At 39.1% G+C, this 16,007-nt stretch overlaps 1 protein-coding gene across 2 annotated transcripts in view; it reads left to right on the forward strand.

The window, feature by feature from the left end:
• The window catches only part of A2M (alpha-2-macroglobulin), a 72,478-nt gene that overhangs the window by 39,034 nt on the left and 17,437 nt on the right, over positions 1–16,007 (forward strand). For both annotated transcript variants that reach the window (XM_019961599.2, XM_019961600.2), the window contains exons 12-23: positions 318–545; positions 1,002–1,065; positions 2,960–3,102; positions 4,100–4,249; positions 6,750–6,917; positions 7,385–7,490; positions 8,162–8,282; positions 10,939–11,167; positions 11,961–12,084; positions 12,431–12,552; positions 14,062–14,113; positions 15,841–15,948. In XM_019961599.2, coding sequence (XP_019817158.2) covers positions 318–545; positions 1,002–1,065; positions 2,960–3,102; positions 4,100–4,249; positions 6,750–6,917; positions 7,385–7,490; positions 8,162–8,282; positions 10,939–11,167; positions 11,961–12,084; positions 12,431–12,552; positions 14,062–14,113; positions 15,841–15,948 — 1,615 coding nt within the window. The remainder of the gene's footprint in view (positions 1–317; positions 546–1,001; positions 1,066–2,959; positions 3,103–4,099; positions 4,250–6,749; positions 6,918–7,384; positions 7,491–8,161; positions 8,283–10,938; positions 11,168–11,960; positions 12,085–12,430; positions 12,553–14,061; positions 14,114–15,840; positions 15,949–16,007) is intronic.

The following is a 16,007-nucleotide window of genomic DNA, read 5'->3' on the forward strand; positions in this document are numbered from 1 at the left end:
TTCATAGCTCCAGTATCTCTGTCTGAATACATAAAGTGGCTACAGAAACGCAAGGGAGCTAATCAGAGTCAAGGATGCCTCCTCATATGCTCTTCAGAAGTATAAATACCAACCCAGGAAGCCTCTGCCATGTAAAGGGTCTGCAATATAGATAAAACAAAATAAGGGACACTTCTCTCTCACTTTTTAGTGTGGAGCAAAAGATTTCTGGGTACACTAGTTAAGGTAGGATACTAAACTAAACCAATTCTGTGAGCACACTGCCATTCTCTCTGATATATAATCTATAAGCTAATACTGGTTTTCTAATTCATCAGGTCAAATACAAGGATCACAGCCCCTGTTACGGCTACCAGTGGCTGTCAGAAGAGCATCAAGACGCTTATCACAGTGCTAATCTTGTGTTCTCCCAAAGCAACAGCTTTGTCTACCTGGAGCCCTTGCCTCGTGAACTGCCCTGTGGCAAAACTCAGACAGTCCAAGCACATTATGTGCTGAAGGGACAGGTCCTAAAGGATCTAAAGGAGCTCGTGTTCTATTACCTGGTGAGAAGGAGGGCCACCTTCACTGTCTGTAGATAAAAGCACTGTGTGGGCAAGCATTTATGAAGCTCTTTACATTCCTTCCCTGAAGGCTCAGATGGTAAAGAATCTGTCTGCAATGCGGGAGACCCAGGTTTGATCCCTAGGTCAGGAAGATCCCCTGGAGGAGGGCATGGCAACCCACTCCAGTCTTCTTGCCTGGAGAATTCCATGGAGAGAGAAGTCTGGCAGGCTACAGTCCATGGGGTCTCATAGAGTCGGACATGACTGAGCAACTTCCACTTTTACATATCACTTCTTTGACCTCTTATGCACGTTCCTTTTGAAAGTTTGACTTCTCTCCAATCTAATTATTGCCAGTAGTGGCTTAATGAAACAGGCATATTACATGGAGGGCAAGAACTTCAGCTAAGAGCTCTTTCAGGCAAATTAAATCCCTTTTCATTTCCTTGTTTGCAGATAATGGCAAAAGGAGGCATTGTCCGATCTGGGACTCACACACTGCCCGTGGAGCAGGGAGACAGTGAGTATTTCTATAATTCCTCATGCTTGCCTTCCTCTGTCACATGCAGCCTTATGCTGCAAAAATACCAGGAATAGTCTCAAATAGAGAGAGACTGTTCATCTTACCCTCAGAAAAAAGCTGAAAAGGGAGACTTATCTGGCAGTCTAGTGGTTAAGACTCCATGCTTCCAATGTGGAGGGTTTAGGTTTCATCCCTGATCAGGGAACAAAGATTCCACATGCCTCATGGCCAAAAAAAACCAAAGCATAAAACAAAAGCAATATTGTAACATACTCAATAAAGACATCAAAAATGGTAAGCATCCCCAAAAAAAAAATCTTTAAAAGAAAAAAAAAAATTGAAAGGGGAAAGCGATTAAAAAACCCTTTATCAAATATTTTCTTTTCCTTCAGGTTAATCTGTTCAGATTTAAAATGTTGAGTTGGTTCATAATCTATGCTTATTCCAAATTTCCCAAAATAAATACTCATGAACCTTCTCAAAACGACATTTCAAAATTGTTTTAGACAATGGAAAGAAGCTAAAACTTTGCAGTGTCTCTTATATATTGGGTCCTGTGCTGAGTTATTTATATTTTCACATTATATTTCCCTTTTGAAGATATTTATGACTTATGAAGAGATAAATTGAGTTTTTCCAACATTGAATTGGTCTTTCCACAGGAACATATATGAAACAATATAATCTCTGAACTTTTCGCTTACATAAAGTGGCTAAGTCGCTGCAGTCGTGTCCGACTCTGTGCGACCCCATAGACGGCAGCCCAAGGGAATCTAAAAGATCCCTTACTAGAAAATTATCAGTGAACTACTCTTTTGTTGCTTCTTTGTAGCAACGTAGAAGCGCTACAGTAGACTTAGAGAAGCTTAATGTAACTTCTAACAAATCTATTTGCTAAGCTAAACCACTTCAGTTGTGTCCAACTCTGTGCGACCCCATAGATGGCAGCCCAGCAGGCTTCCCCGTCCCTGGGATTCTCCAGGCAAGAACACTGGAGTGGGTTGCCATTTCCTTCTCCAATGCATGAAAGTGAAAAGTGAAAGTGAAGTCACTCAGTCATGTCTGACCCTCAGCGACCCCATGGACTGCAGCTTTCCAGGCTCCTCCATCCATGGGATTTTCTAGGCAGGAGTACTGGAGTGGGGTGCCATTGCCTTCTCCAAACAAATCTATGTATGTGTCAAAAAACAACTTTCAAAGGAGCTCAGTACTCCTCTTAAGAAGAAAAAATAGAATATTTGGTTCATAGAAAGTTAGAGGATATAAGGGTAAACACAATGCATTAAACTCTTACTATTATATCTCACAACTTCAAGTTCTATTTCCTTCTCCACTGTGAAGTCTAGATCAAATGGAAGCCAAGCAGATGTCTCCACATCCTTAGATAACATCAGAATTTTATACAGATGAACTCAAGCTTAACTCAAGCTTAAACCTGGGGAGAAATCATCTTGTGATTTTCAGAGACGAGAAGACTTTGATAAAGTTTTTTTAAGCCAGAGTTCTTAGAGGTAGTCATCCATTTATTGCATCTACTATTTCTTATATCTGGTACATCTACTGGGCTTCCCTGGTGACTCTGTGGTAAAGAAATCACCTGCCAAACAGGAGACTTGTTTTCAATCCCAGGGTCAGGAAGATCCCCTGGAGAAGGAAATATCAACCCCCTCCAGTATTCTTGCCTGGGAACTCCCATGGACAGAGAAGCCTGGTGGGACCAAGTTCATGGGGTTGCAGTGAGTCAGACAGGACTTAGCGACTAAATAACGTTACTAATAGTCATTAGCCAAACCAGGCTTCTAAAATGACTTTGTACTGATACAACAGAAAAGCATTATTTTAGCCTTGAATTCTCACCCATGATCACTTCCTTATTGTCTCTGTGCTCCAGTGCAAGGCCATTTTTCCATGTCAGTCCCCGTGGAGTCAGACATTGCTCCTGTCGCTAGGCTGCTCATCTATGCCATTTTACCTGACGGAGAAGTGGTAGGGGATTCTGCAAGATATGAAGTTGAACACTGTCTGGACAACAAGGTGAGTGTTTTATATGGTAAAATTTTCAACATTTAAAACTAGAAGTTACTATCACTATCAATTATTTTCTACACTTGCGCATTGGGGTCAAAGGGGTTAAATGAATTCTCCAGAAATTTTCAGCAAGGTAATGGCAGATCACACTAAGAAGCCACGTCAAGAGAAAAACAAATATCATATATTAACACATATTTTTGAAATCTAGGAAAATGGTACAGATGAACTATTTGCAGGGCAAGAATAGAGATTTGCAGATGTAGAGGACAGATGTGTGAACAAGGAGGGGGTAATGAGGGTGGGATGAATTGGGAGATTAGGATTGATGTATACGCACTAGCATGTGTAAAACAGATAGTGGGAAGCTTCTGTAAGGTAGAGAGCTCAGCTTGGTGCTCTGTGATGACCAGGATGGGTGTTGGAGGAGGAGGATGGGAGGGAGGTACACGAGGGAAGGGATATATGTATACATATAGGTGATTCACTTCATTGCACAACAGACTCTAACACAACATTGTAAAGGAACTATACCACAATTTAAAAAAAGAAAGAAAGAAGCCATGTCACTTGACTCCTAGCACAAAATCCCCATGCATTATCTCTTACCCAGTTCACAGTACCTTGTTCCCTTCTTTTATGGTGAAGTGTTGGGAAATATGCAACCAAGTTTTAAGACTACAAAAGAGCCAAAGAAAAATACAAGAGTGTCTAGAACCATTTGCATTCTAGCCACAGTTAATGAACACCTCATCATGTATCAAAGGTGGACAGTGGAGTCTCAAATTTAATAACTTATAAAAATAGATATCACTATAATGGCTCAACTGATGAATATCAGAGTGACACATAGGGAATCAAAGGCCTCAAGACTCACGTGGCGCCAAACATCAACAAAGTCAAAGTGATTTTGCACCAAATTTGAGGAACAGCCAGGAAAGGCTGGTGAATCCATGGATCAATCAGGAAATTTCTTCTTCTGACTTTGTCCCCAATTCCACAGGTGGGTTTGAACTTCAGCCCCGGACAAAGTTTCCCGGCCTCCCAGGCCCACCTTCGAGTCACCGCTTCCCCTCAGTCCCTCTGCGCCCTCCGCGCCGTGGACCAAAGTGTGCTGCTCATGAGGCCCGAAGCTGAGCTCTCAGCAGCCACGGTGAGTTCTGTGAGCCCCAGGGGCCAGGAAGGGCCCCACGGGCAACTCAGAGCAAGGAGAGTGGGGTGGGTTCTATTAAACTTATATTTATCTAGGAGTTAATCATTTTGAGCTCTTTCATGTGCACCTTTTTTTTTTTTGGTAAGGAAGATAATACATATGAATATATAGGTATAAATGATGTACCATCCAAAATCCCTGATATTGAAGAGCTTTATGAACCCAATAATAAGAATTTTCAAACTAGTTTCAATATTTCAAAAAGTCTTAACATAAGTGGTACATATACGGGCACTAAGACTGCACAGGCTAAATGAAATATCAAATTTTTATAAGAATTGTATCACAGGATCCTTGGGGCTAGTGCACTGGGATGACCCGGAGGGATGGTACGGGGAGGGAGGTGGGAGGGGGGTTCGGAATGGGGAACACGTGTACACCCGTGGCGGATTCATGTTGATGTGTGGCAGAACCAATACAATATTGTAATTAGCCTCCAATTAAAATAAATAAATTTAAATTTAAAAAAAAGAATTGTATCTGTTGTAACATTGCATTTTCCAAGATGAACACAGTTTCTGAAGGAAGAGCTATATTTTCTCTGATGAATACAAATTAGGAAAAATTAATTGCTGTGTGACAAACGACATTAATAAGTGAAACCTTTTAAAATATTGAGTTAGGGGACTTCCCTGGTGGTCCAGTGGCTAAACTCCAACCTCCCAAAGCAGGGGTCTGGGGTTTGATCCCTGGTCAGGAAACTAGATTCCCTCATGCGCAACTAAGACCCAATGCAGCCAAATAAATACTAAAAAAGAAAATAATACATAGATAAATAAATTAAATGAAATAAAATATTGGGCTAATAGGAAAAATAACAAAAGAATGTGCTGAGTGTAATAACAAGAAACTACTTAATATGTCCTAATAGTAGTTTGCCCATTTCTTCAAATTTTCAATGAGGCCAATTGGAATACCTCTTACTGAAGGTTTTTTTACTATCAAAATTTTATAAAGGGAAAGTTATGTTTTTTCTTCCCTACAAGAGAAACTTATAAGTAAAGGACTTTTTGGTCCTTCCAACGGTATTTAATTAAAAATCTTAAGATACTTCTAAAGGAAATTTTAAATGCATAGTGGAAGCAAGAAATATGTGGGCAAATTAAATTACTGTGTTAAGCTTATATAACATAATTTCATAGTTCTCAAAATTTTTTTAAATTACAACAACCTCAGTGGATAGATAAGGCAGAAGATTCTACTAGTTTGTTAATAATAAACCAGGCGCTTTCAGGTATTTAGGAGCAGACCTGGGTTAGAACAAGAGTTCCTCTCAATCTGTGATAATGTTTCAGTATTGAAATGCCTGCAGCGAAGGGGAGCCTGGTGGGCTGCCTTCTATAGGGTCGCACAGAGTCAGACACGACTGAAGCGACTTAGCAGCAACAGCAGCAGTAGCATAAGTCATTCAGTCCACACATACTTATTTAGTGCCTACTGAGTTCTGGATGTGCCTACTGTGTGCCTAAATTCTGGGGATCTCAATAGTGAACTACTAGAAAGTAAAAAATCTATGCAGTCATGGATCTTACATTTTTGTAGATGAGATAGACAATAATTACATTATACGCTTTCAAGAAAAATAAAGCAGAGCAAGGAGACAGAGATGCTAAGAGGGAGCTGCCCTTGAGAAAGTGTTTCATTTCATTGTGCTACTCACTTTGCTAATTTAGTCTTGTCAACAATTTTGTCAGGATTTTCATGTTTGTTTTATTCTTCAAAGTATCATTTTCAGTATTCTACAATAAAAGTTTATGTATTTTATAAAGATATGGAGCATTTTGTTCCCATCATTAATACTAAGAAAATACCATCCTGACCTATATAGAGGATACAGGCTTATCCATGTGCCTGTTTGGAACATGCATCCATTACTTTGTTATACACTGAGTCTGTTGCTAACCACCAGGTAGAGAAAAAAACTATTACTTAATTCTCTCATCCCAAAGTGTTACACAATCTCTCAAGTACAGCAAACCTCAATTTCTCTTAATTAAATTTTATTTCATTCCAACATAGAGTCTAGGGTTTGTCTCTGAATTATGTAACAAAGGATTATGATCTTTGGGTATTTAGATAGGAATGTTTTGGGGTTTTTTTCCCCCTAACACTGTTAAACATCTTCAAAATCATCTTCTCTATAAATTGTCTAAGCAACAGAGCCACTCAAAGAAAGTTTGGCAGTGATTAGTCTTTTCTTTTCTCCTTGAACTTAAGAAAAATAAGCCACAAATAATTTTGGCCTTTTTTTTTTTTTAATTGTTTAATCCTTTTGTGGGGAGATGGTGCCCCCCACCCCATACTGCACAGCATGTGGGATCTTAGCTCCCCAACCAGGGATCAAACTCTAGAGCCCCCTGCCTTGGAAGCATGGACTCTTAACCACTGGGCCTCCACGGAAGTCCTTAATTTTGTCCTTTTGTCCTTTGCATTTGTACAGGTTTATAACCTGCTACCAGTCAAGGACCTCAGCAGTTTCCCCTCAAGTGTAAGTCAACAGGAGGAAGACAATGAAGACTGCATCAGTCATGACAATGTCTATATCAATGGAATCATGTATTTCCCAGTATCAAATACAAATGAAAAAGATATGTATAGCTTCCTGCAGGTAAGTCCCTTATACTGCTGATGGTCACTTCTTAAGGTTCACAAAATATTATCCATAGGAAGAATATTTATTTTAATGCTTCCATATCATAGTTGAGGGCAATGGAACATAGAGAGGTCAAGTAACTTCTCCAACATCTACTAATAGTAGCAGATCTGCAAGAGCAACATAACTAGGACTGGAACTTCTGGGACTATTAAGCAAATTTTGTTTTGTCTTTTTACCGAAATTCATTGCCTTGTGATATTTATAAATATCATATATGTAAAATAATTACCTTTGAAAGAGGTTTAAAGCCAGAATAAAATTATCTGTTTATCAATTTCCTTTCTACTATGTGAACATTAAAATTTTTTAATTAAAATAAAAATTAGTATTAACCTAGTTGGATTATTTGTTTAATTCTATGAAAAGAAGAATGGGTATAAAATATGGATGTACTGATTCAGTTATGATTTCCTTTACAGGATATGGGCTTGAAGGCATTTACCAACTCAAAGATTCATAAACCCAAGATATGTCCACAGCCTGAAGAACATAGAATACAGCATCACACACTATTAGCTTCTCCAGGTAAAAAATTAATTAATTGCCTAATATATTGAACCAAATAAAATAATTCTTTAAAAAAGGTAAAATGTGATGAAATTAACCAAAAAGAACTTGTGATTCAAGTCATAGAGAGCAGACTTGGGTTGCCAAGAGGGAAGGAAGGGTTGGAGAGGGGTGAACTGGGAGTTTAGGGTTAGTAGATGCAAACTATTATATATAGGATGGATAAAAATTGGGGAATGAAGAACTTTTAAAATTCTTGATCCTCTCACTCCTATAAACTATTTCTCAAAGACACTGTCATAATGTCTGAGTATGGTTTTTCTTTGCTCGTGCAGAGGAGCAGACCAAATCCAGATCTCAAGTCATAACCCTCACCACTTAGAACAACATGCAGTAGCTGCAGAGCGTCCTTTCTGCTTCTAGGTCTCCTTTCACAGACTATCCAAGACTCTTTCTGCTTCTGGGTCTCACTGTTCTCTGACTGGGACTCGCTTCCCCCAGCTCACTTACAGCTTATTGTAATACTTCAGAATTCACCTAAAAATATCACCTCCTCCAAGAAGCTTTCCCTTAACCCAAGTGTCCTTTCCCAGTTCCTATCTTTTTCATCACCCTATTTCTTTTGTTGCACTTATTACAATCTCTCATAAGCTTTATCTTTATAGATACTGTTACTGTTTCCTCCACAGTCAGAGCTGAAATGGGAAGAAATCGTGATTTTGTGCATTTTGATGATACTTCAGAGCCTCCCACAGAGACTGTACGAAAGTACTTCCCTGAGACATGGATCTGGGACTTGGTGGTTGTAAGGTAAGCAACTTCTTTTAAATTACTTATTTTTTATTTACTTTATTTTCACTTTTCATTCATTTTATTATTCATTATTGACTCTGCTGGGTCTTCCTTGCTATGCACAGGCAATTTCTCTGTAGCCTGCAATGCTGTCTGATAGCATTTACCCATTGTAGAATGTCTTTCAAAATTGGAGTCAGTCCTCTCAAACTCTGCCATGGCTTTGGCAACTAAGTTTATGTAATATTCTAACTCTTTTGTTGTCATTTCAACAATTTACAGTATCTTCCACAGGAGTAGTCTCCATCTCAGGAAACTACTTTCTTTGCTCATCCATAAAAAGCAACTCCTTATCCATTCAAGTTTTAACATGAGATTGCAGCAATTTGGTCATATCTTCAGGCTGCACTTCTAATTCTGGTTCTCTTGCTATTTACACCACATCTGCAGTTATTTCCTCCACTGAAGTCTTAACCCCTCAAAGTCATCCATGAGAGTTGGAATCCACTTTTTTCACTCTCTTGTTAGTGTTAATAGTATGACCTCTTCCTATGAATCATGAATGTTCTCAATAGCACCTAGAATGGTGAAGCCTTTCCAAGAGGTTTTCAATTGACTTTGCCCAGATCCATAGAGGACTCAACCATATATGGCAGCTAAAGCCTTACAACGTATATTCCTTAAAGAATGAGACTTGGAAGTCAAAACTACTTCTTGATCCATGGACTTCAATGATTATTGTGTTAGCAGGCATGATGACAACATTAATCTCATTGAGCATCTCCATCAGAGCTCTTGAGAGACCAGGTACATTGTCAATGAGCAGTAGTATTTTGAAAGGGATCTTTTCTTTCTAAGCAGTGGGTCTCAACAGTGGGCTTAAAATATTCAGTAAACCATGTTGTAAACAGATGTTCTATCATACAGGCTCTGTTGTTCCATTTATAGAGCACAGGCAGAGTGGATTTAGCATAATTCTGAAGGGCCCCAAGATTTCCAGAATGATAAATGAGCATTGGTTTCAACTTCAAGTCACCACCTGCATTAGCCCCTAACTAGGGAGTCTGCCCATCCTTTGAAGATTTTAAGTCAGACATTGACTTTTCCTCTCCAACTATGAAAGTCCTAGTTGGCATGTTCTTATAATATAGGGCTGTCTCATCTACATTTAAAAATCTGTCATTTAGTGTGGTCACCTTCAGTAATTATCTTCTGGATAACTTGCAGCAGCTTCTATATCAGCACTTGCTACATCACCTTGAGCTTTTATGTTATAGAGTTAACTTCTTTCCTTAAGCCTCATAAACCATTCTCTGCCAGCTTCAAATTCTTCTGCAGCTCCCTTACCTCTCTCACCCCACAAAGAATTGAAGAGAGTTAAACCAAAGAGAGTTGGGGCCTTGCTCTGGATCAGGCTTTGGTTTCAGGAAATGTTGTGGCTGGTTTGGTCTTCTCTCTAAATCACTCAAATTTTCTCTGTCAAGCAGTAAGGCTGATGTTCTATCTTATCATCTAAGTGTTTACCCAAGTAGTACTTTTAATTTCCTTTAAGAACTTTCCCGAGCATTCATAACTTGGCTAACTGGTGCAAGAGGCCTAGCTTCCAACTTGAATTCCCCACAAAGCTTAATCATTTCTAGCTTTTTTAAAAATTGCATTTATTTATTTTCGGCTGTACTGGGTCTTTATTGCTGCATGCAGGTTTTCTCTAGTTGCAGCGAGTGGAGGCTACTCTTTGTTGTGATGTGTGGGCTTCTTATTGCAATGGCTACTCTTGTTGTGGAACATGGGCTCTAGAACATAGGCTTAAGTAGTTGCGCACTGGCTTAGTTGCCCTGGGGTATGTGGGATCTTCCCAGACTAGGATCAAACTCATGGGCCCCCTGCATTGGCAGGTGAATTCTTAGCCACTGGAAAACCAAGGAAACCCTATTTCTAGCTTTTGGTTTATTAAAGTGAGAGGTGTGCAATTCTTCCTTTCATTGAACACTTACAGGCCATCCTAGGATTATTAATTGGCCTAATTTCAGTATTGTTATATCTCAGGGAATACAGAAGCCTGAAAAGAGTAAGAGAGTTGGGGGAATGGCTGGTCAGTGGAGCAGTCAGACACACACAGCATTTATCTATTAAGTTTGCTGTCTTATATGGGTACAGTTTATGGTACCCCAAAACAAGTAAAATAGTAACACCAAAAATTAATGATCACAGATCCATAACAAATATAATAATAATGTAAAAGTTTGAAATATTGAGAGAATTACTTCAGAGACCTGAAGTGAGCAAATGCTGGTAGAAAAATGACACCAATAGACTTGTTTGACACAGGATAGCCACAATTTGTTTAAAAACACAGAACTGTAAAGCACAATAAAGTAAAGCACAATAAAACGAGGTATGCCTGTACTGGGGCTTCCCTGGTGGCTCAGTGTAAAGAATCTGCCTGCCAGTATAGGAGACACAGGTTCAATCCCTGAGTCAGGAAGATCCCCTGAGGAAGGGAATGGCAACCCACGCCAGTGCTTTTGCCTGGAGAATCCCATGGCAGAGGAGCCTGGTGGGCTATAGTCCATAGAGTCTCAAAGAGTTGAACACAACTTAGCAACTAAACACAACAACAAGGCCTGTATTTTAACTGCCTGCTTTTTGTTTTTCACATGGCCATCGTCCCCAGCTCTTCAGGTGTGCATGAAGTAGAAGTAACAGTCCCTGATACCATCACTGAATGGAAGGCAGGGGCCCTCTGCCTGTCCAGAGACACCGGACTTGGTCTCTCTCCGACCGCCTCTCTCCGAGTCTTCCAGCCCTTCTTTGTGGAGCTTACAATGCCCTACTCTGTGATCCGTGGAGAGGCCTTCACACTCAAGGCCACAGTGTTAAACTACCTTCCCAAATGCATCCGGGTAATGACCTCTCTTTCTTAAATTGAACACAGGATAACCATCCAATAAATTAAAAACTGCATTCCTGGGAATATTGACAAACTTCCTATTTATAAGATGGGCTCACCAGGAGAGAATACTGTCAGAAATATTCAGGTATTATATGACCGCAGTTTTTGATAGCTCCAAATACCAAATGACAATGTAAGACAAGGTTCTGACCTTATCATAATCCTCATGTCTTCTGTTCTCAAAGATTTCAACCTATGCATTCCTATATATTAATATTTAACTTTTCATATATGATTAATTATATTAAACTTAATTTTTAAATCTCACCATAACTGTTTATAAATCTTATATACTCTGCTGGGAGACCTGAAGGTGTGGTTGAGATCCTAAGCCAAGAGAGTGGGAAGGAGGTTCAGGAGGAAGGGGATTCCACTTAAGGCTCATTCACATTGTTGTACGGCAGAAACTAACACAACACTGTAAAACAATTATCCTCCAATTAAAAATAAATTTTAAAAAAAAATCCTAAGCCAAAGGAGTAGAGCTTCCACAGGCAACAAACCTACTATCATGACTTTTCTTCAACTCTGCTCCTACCACGTGAAAGAGCAGATTACTCCTAAATACTAAGATTTAGGTGTCAGATCCACCCATAAGATGCACAGTCCTCATTTATATTATCTTCAGTGTTAGGCAACCTGAAATCTACTTAATCCCCCAATGTGCTTTATTTTAAGCCATTCCCTCTTTGGTTCCCTTTTCCTCTGGTTCATTTGTCTCTTTATCTCACCCATGGTTTCAGGTCAGTGTGCAACTAGAAGCCTCTCCTGCATTCCTAGCTGTTCCAGAAAAGGAACAAGAGACTTATTGCATCTGTGGGAATGGCCGGCAGACTGTGTCCTGGGCGGTAACTCCAAAGTCCTTAGGTGAGAGACAGCCTCTCATAGGCAATTCTGTACCTAAAGATTGTATGTATATATGGGATCCTTATATCCAAGCAAAGAATGTGCCCCCTCTCCACCAGATGGTAGAATGTTTTTCTCTCTTTCATTCTAGGATGTCTAGAAGGATACCCCCTTTCCCTCACCTCCATCTCTACCTTGGATTCTCAGTATCATTAGCCTCTAGTCTATGCTACTTACATTCCTGTTCCTATATTTTTATAAACCAAAATAAAAAGTCACATAGCATTAAACATGTATAAACCTTGGGGTTTGGAGTCACTGAAGAAGACAGAGATGGGGCTCATCTCTACTGGTCCCCATTTTCTAGGGAATGTGAATTTCACAGTGAGTGCAGAGGCAGTGGAGTCTCAAGAGCTATGTGGGAGTGAAGTGCCTGTGGTCCCTGAGCATGGAAGGAAAGACACAATCATCAAGCCCCTGTTGGTTGAAGTAAGTAAGCCTGCTTTTTTTTTTGGATGGGTCACAATGAGTCAGGAAAAACAGTGGTGAATCCAGTTGGAGTTCCTGATTTTGGGTAAGAAGGACTAAATAATATATGATCATGTGATATTTCACAATATGATTCTCTCTTTGTCTCTCTCTCTCTCATCTTTACCTCTCTTGATTTAACTTTATAATTCCCCTCCCTTTCCCATCTATCAATTTGTCTCCTTCATATATTGCTTCAGTTCAGTTCAGTTCAGTCGCTCAGTCATGTCCGACTCTTTGCGACCCCATGTATTGCAGCACACCAGGCCTCCGTGTCCATCACTAACTCCCGGAGTTCACCCAAACTCATGTCCATTGAGTTGGTGATGCCATCCAGCCATCTCATCCTCTGTCGTCCCCTTCTCTTCCTGCCCCCAATCCCTCCCAGCATCAGAGTCTTTTCCAATGAGTCAATTCTTTGCATGAGGTGGCCGAAGTACTGGAGTTTCAGTTTTAGCATCATTCCTTCCAAAGAACACCCAGAACTGATCTCCTTTAGAATGGACTGGTTGGATCTCCTTGCAGTCCAAGGGACTCTCAAGAGTCTTCTCCAACACCACAGTTCAAAAGCATCAATTCTTCAGTGCTCAACTTTCTTCACAGTCCAACTTTCACATCCATACATGATCACTGGAAAAACCATAGCCTTGACTAGACGGACCTTTGTTGGTAAAGTAATGTCTCTGCTTTTGAATATGCTATCTAGGTTGGTCATAACTTTCCTTCCAAGGAGTAAGCATCTTTTAATTTCATGGCTGCAATCAGCTGAACGCTGAAGAAGTGATGCATTTGAACAGTAGTGTTGGAGAAGACTCTTGAGAGTCCCTTGGACTGCAAGGAGATCCAACCAGTCCATTCTGAAGGAGATCAGCCCAGGGATTTCTTTGGAAGGAATGATGCTAAAGCTGAAACTCCAGTACTTTGGCCACCTCATGCGAAGAGTTGACTCATTGGAAAAGACTCTGATGCTGGGAGGGATTGGGGGCAGGAGGAGAAGAGGATGACAGAGGATGAGATGGCTGGATGGCATCACCAACTCAATGGACATGAGTTTGGGTGAACTCCAGGAGTTGGTGATGGACACGGAGGCCTGGCGTGTTGCAATTCATGGGGTCGCAAAGAGTCGGACACAACTGAGTGACTGAACTGAACTGAACTGAATCACCATCTGCAGTGACTCTGGAGCCCCAAAAAATAAAGTCTGATACTGTTTCCACTGTTTCCCCATCTATTTGCCGTGAAGTGATGGGACCAGATGCCATGATCTTAGTTTTCTGAATGTTGAGCTTTAAGCCAACTTTTTCACTCTCCTCTTTCACTTTCATCAAGAGGCTTTTGCTTACACTTAAACAATTTGTTTATATAATACATTTGAAAATCAGTTCCAATACTTTTCTTCATGAAGAAACCTTTAGTTCCCCTATGTCCTGAAAGTCTCTCATTTCTAACTTTTTTTCTTTCCACCTAAAGCCTGAAGGACTAGAGAAGGAAGTAATATTCAACTCCCTGCTTTGTCCATCAGGTAAGACTCATTCATCATAATTAAAATGACATTGACTAGAGTATAATATTTGAAGTTCAAAGTATTTTATATAAACCCTTCCTACACTGTCCCTATGAGGTAAGACCCGAAGAACCATCAACCCATTTGGTAAGTGAGGACACTGCTTCTTAAAGAGGCCAAGTAATTTGATCAGGGGACTATTCTTATCCCATGAATTCTGAGTCTTTATTTCTTAAGCACCTATGCAACTATCAAAATGACCTTCTGACTAGTGTATGATGTGGTTATAGGTTTTAATAGAAAGTGGGTAGATTCAAAACGAATATTGCCAAAGGGGATATTTTCTTGGATATTTACTAATACAACATGGGATGCATATATATAATACAATTATAATATACAATACAATACAAGTAGCTGAATTGCTGAATTCAAGCCACTGCAACACCGAGTTTTGCATAGCTAACCACATTAGAGAATGAGGCTACGGTACTTCCTGAGAAAAGGTTTCCATAGCCTGTACCATTTGTCCTGTCAATATTTTTTTGGTGTCGATTCTGACATCCTATCAGTCATTCCAAGGAGGAACTAAAGAAGCTTACAGTAAAAGATATAGCTTTATCCTTGTGGAGAATTCCCTAGTTTAAATAAAAACATTTATAGAAACTTAGTACATAAGAAATTTATCAATGCAATGTGTTCTTATCTCAAACTAATGTCTAATCAACATCATTTCTTGCCTTTCTCTTCATACTCACTTCCCTTTATTTTTTGTCATGTCAAGACTTAATATATTAATAAATGAAATGTATTCTAAAAAACATAATTGCCTTATTATTTAGCCTTGTTTATACATTTAAGTGAACTTACTGCTTACTACCAAATCCATCATAGATTTTCCTCTATTTCTGAGCTTTTCATTTTGATTTCTCTCTCATGTGTCTAGGGATAATCATCAGAGTTTTATTAAAATTAATTTTAATTACTCACATAATGCAAAAAATACTTTCTCCTTAAAAAGAACCAAAACCTCATATTAAAGGCTATTGTCATCACTTTGAAATCTTTTTCAATACTTTAATGATTATCAATGTGCATTTTTAAATAACACATTGATAAATTTGTTTCTGTATGTGTGATTTACATAAATGGATAAGTTTAATCATATAACTTGCTTTCTTTTTCACTCAAGGACTTTTAGCTTAGAAAACTCTCCATGTTAAATTATAGATTTAGATAATTCCTTTTAATTTCAAACTATCACAGTTCTGCTTGGTTTTATAGCATTTCCCAAATTGGTTTTTCCAACTATTTGCTGGACTAGATAGATAGATGCTTAAGGTAGATACCAAAATGTGAAATTCCTAATTAAGAGCCAGTAATGTATATTCTTAGTCTTAATAGAACTAAACAAAGTCTATTACCTAAATATGCTTCTATTTCCACCAGTTTATATTTTCCTGCATGATCACCAGCATTTGTTACCATCAAAGTTTTTAAATTTTGACCAAAAATGTGGATGAAAAAAAAAAGCATTGTTGCTTTAATTTACATTTCTCTAGCTGAAAATTAGGATGACTTTATTTTTGCACACTTATGAATTGCTTTCATATCCTTGACCATTTTCAATATGTTGGAGTAGTTTGGGGTTTTTTGGATTCAGTTGTATACATATCTATTGAGTAATTTGTAAATATTTCCTTTCATTTGGTAATTTGTCTTTTTTTTTTTTTTTAAATGAACAGTTGACTTTGTCTTTCTCGGTGCCGAAGATGGAGGCCAAGTACTCCGCCATTTCCCACCCGCCGCCGCCACCGACACTGCTGCCGACGCCCACGACCCCGCCCGACCTGGTAATTTGTCTTTTTGCTTTGCTTATGTCATGTTTTCTTACAAAAAGTTTTTTGAATGT

This window comes from Bos indicus, chromosome 5 (assembly GCF_029378745.1).
Source record: "Bos indicus isolate NIAB-ARS_2022 breed Sahiwal x Tharparkar chromosome 5, NIAB-ARS_B.indTharparkar_mat_pri_1.0, whole genome shotgun sequence".
In the NCBI taxonomy this organism is placed as follows: domain Eukaryota; kingdom Metazoa; phylum Chordata; class Mammalia; order Artiodactyla; family Bovidae; genus Bos; species Bos indicus.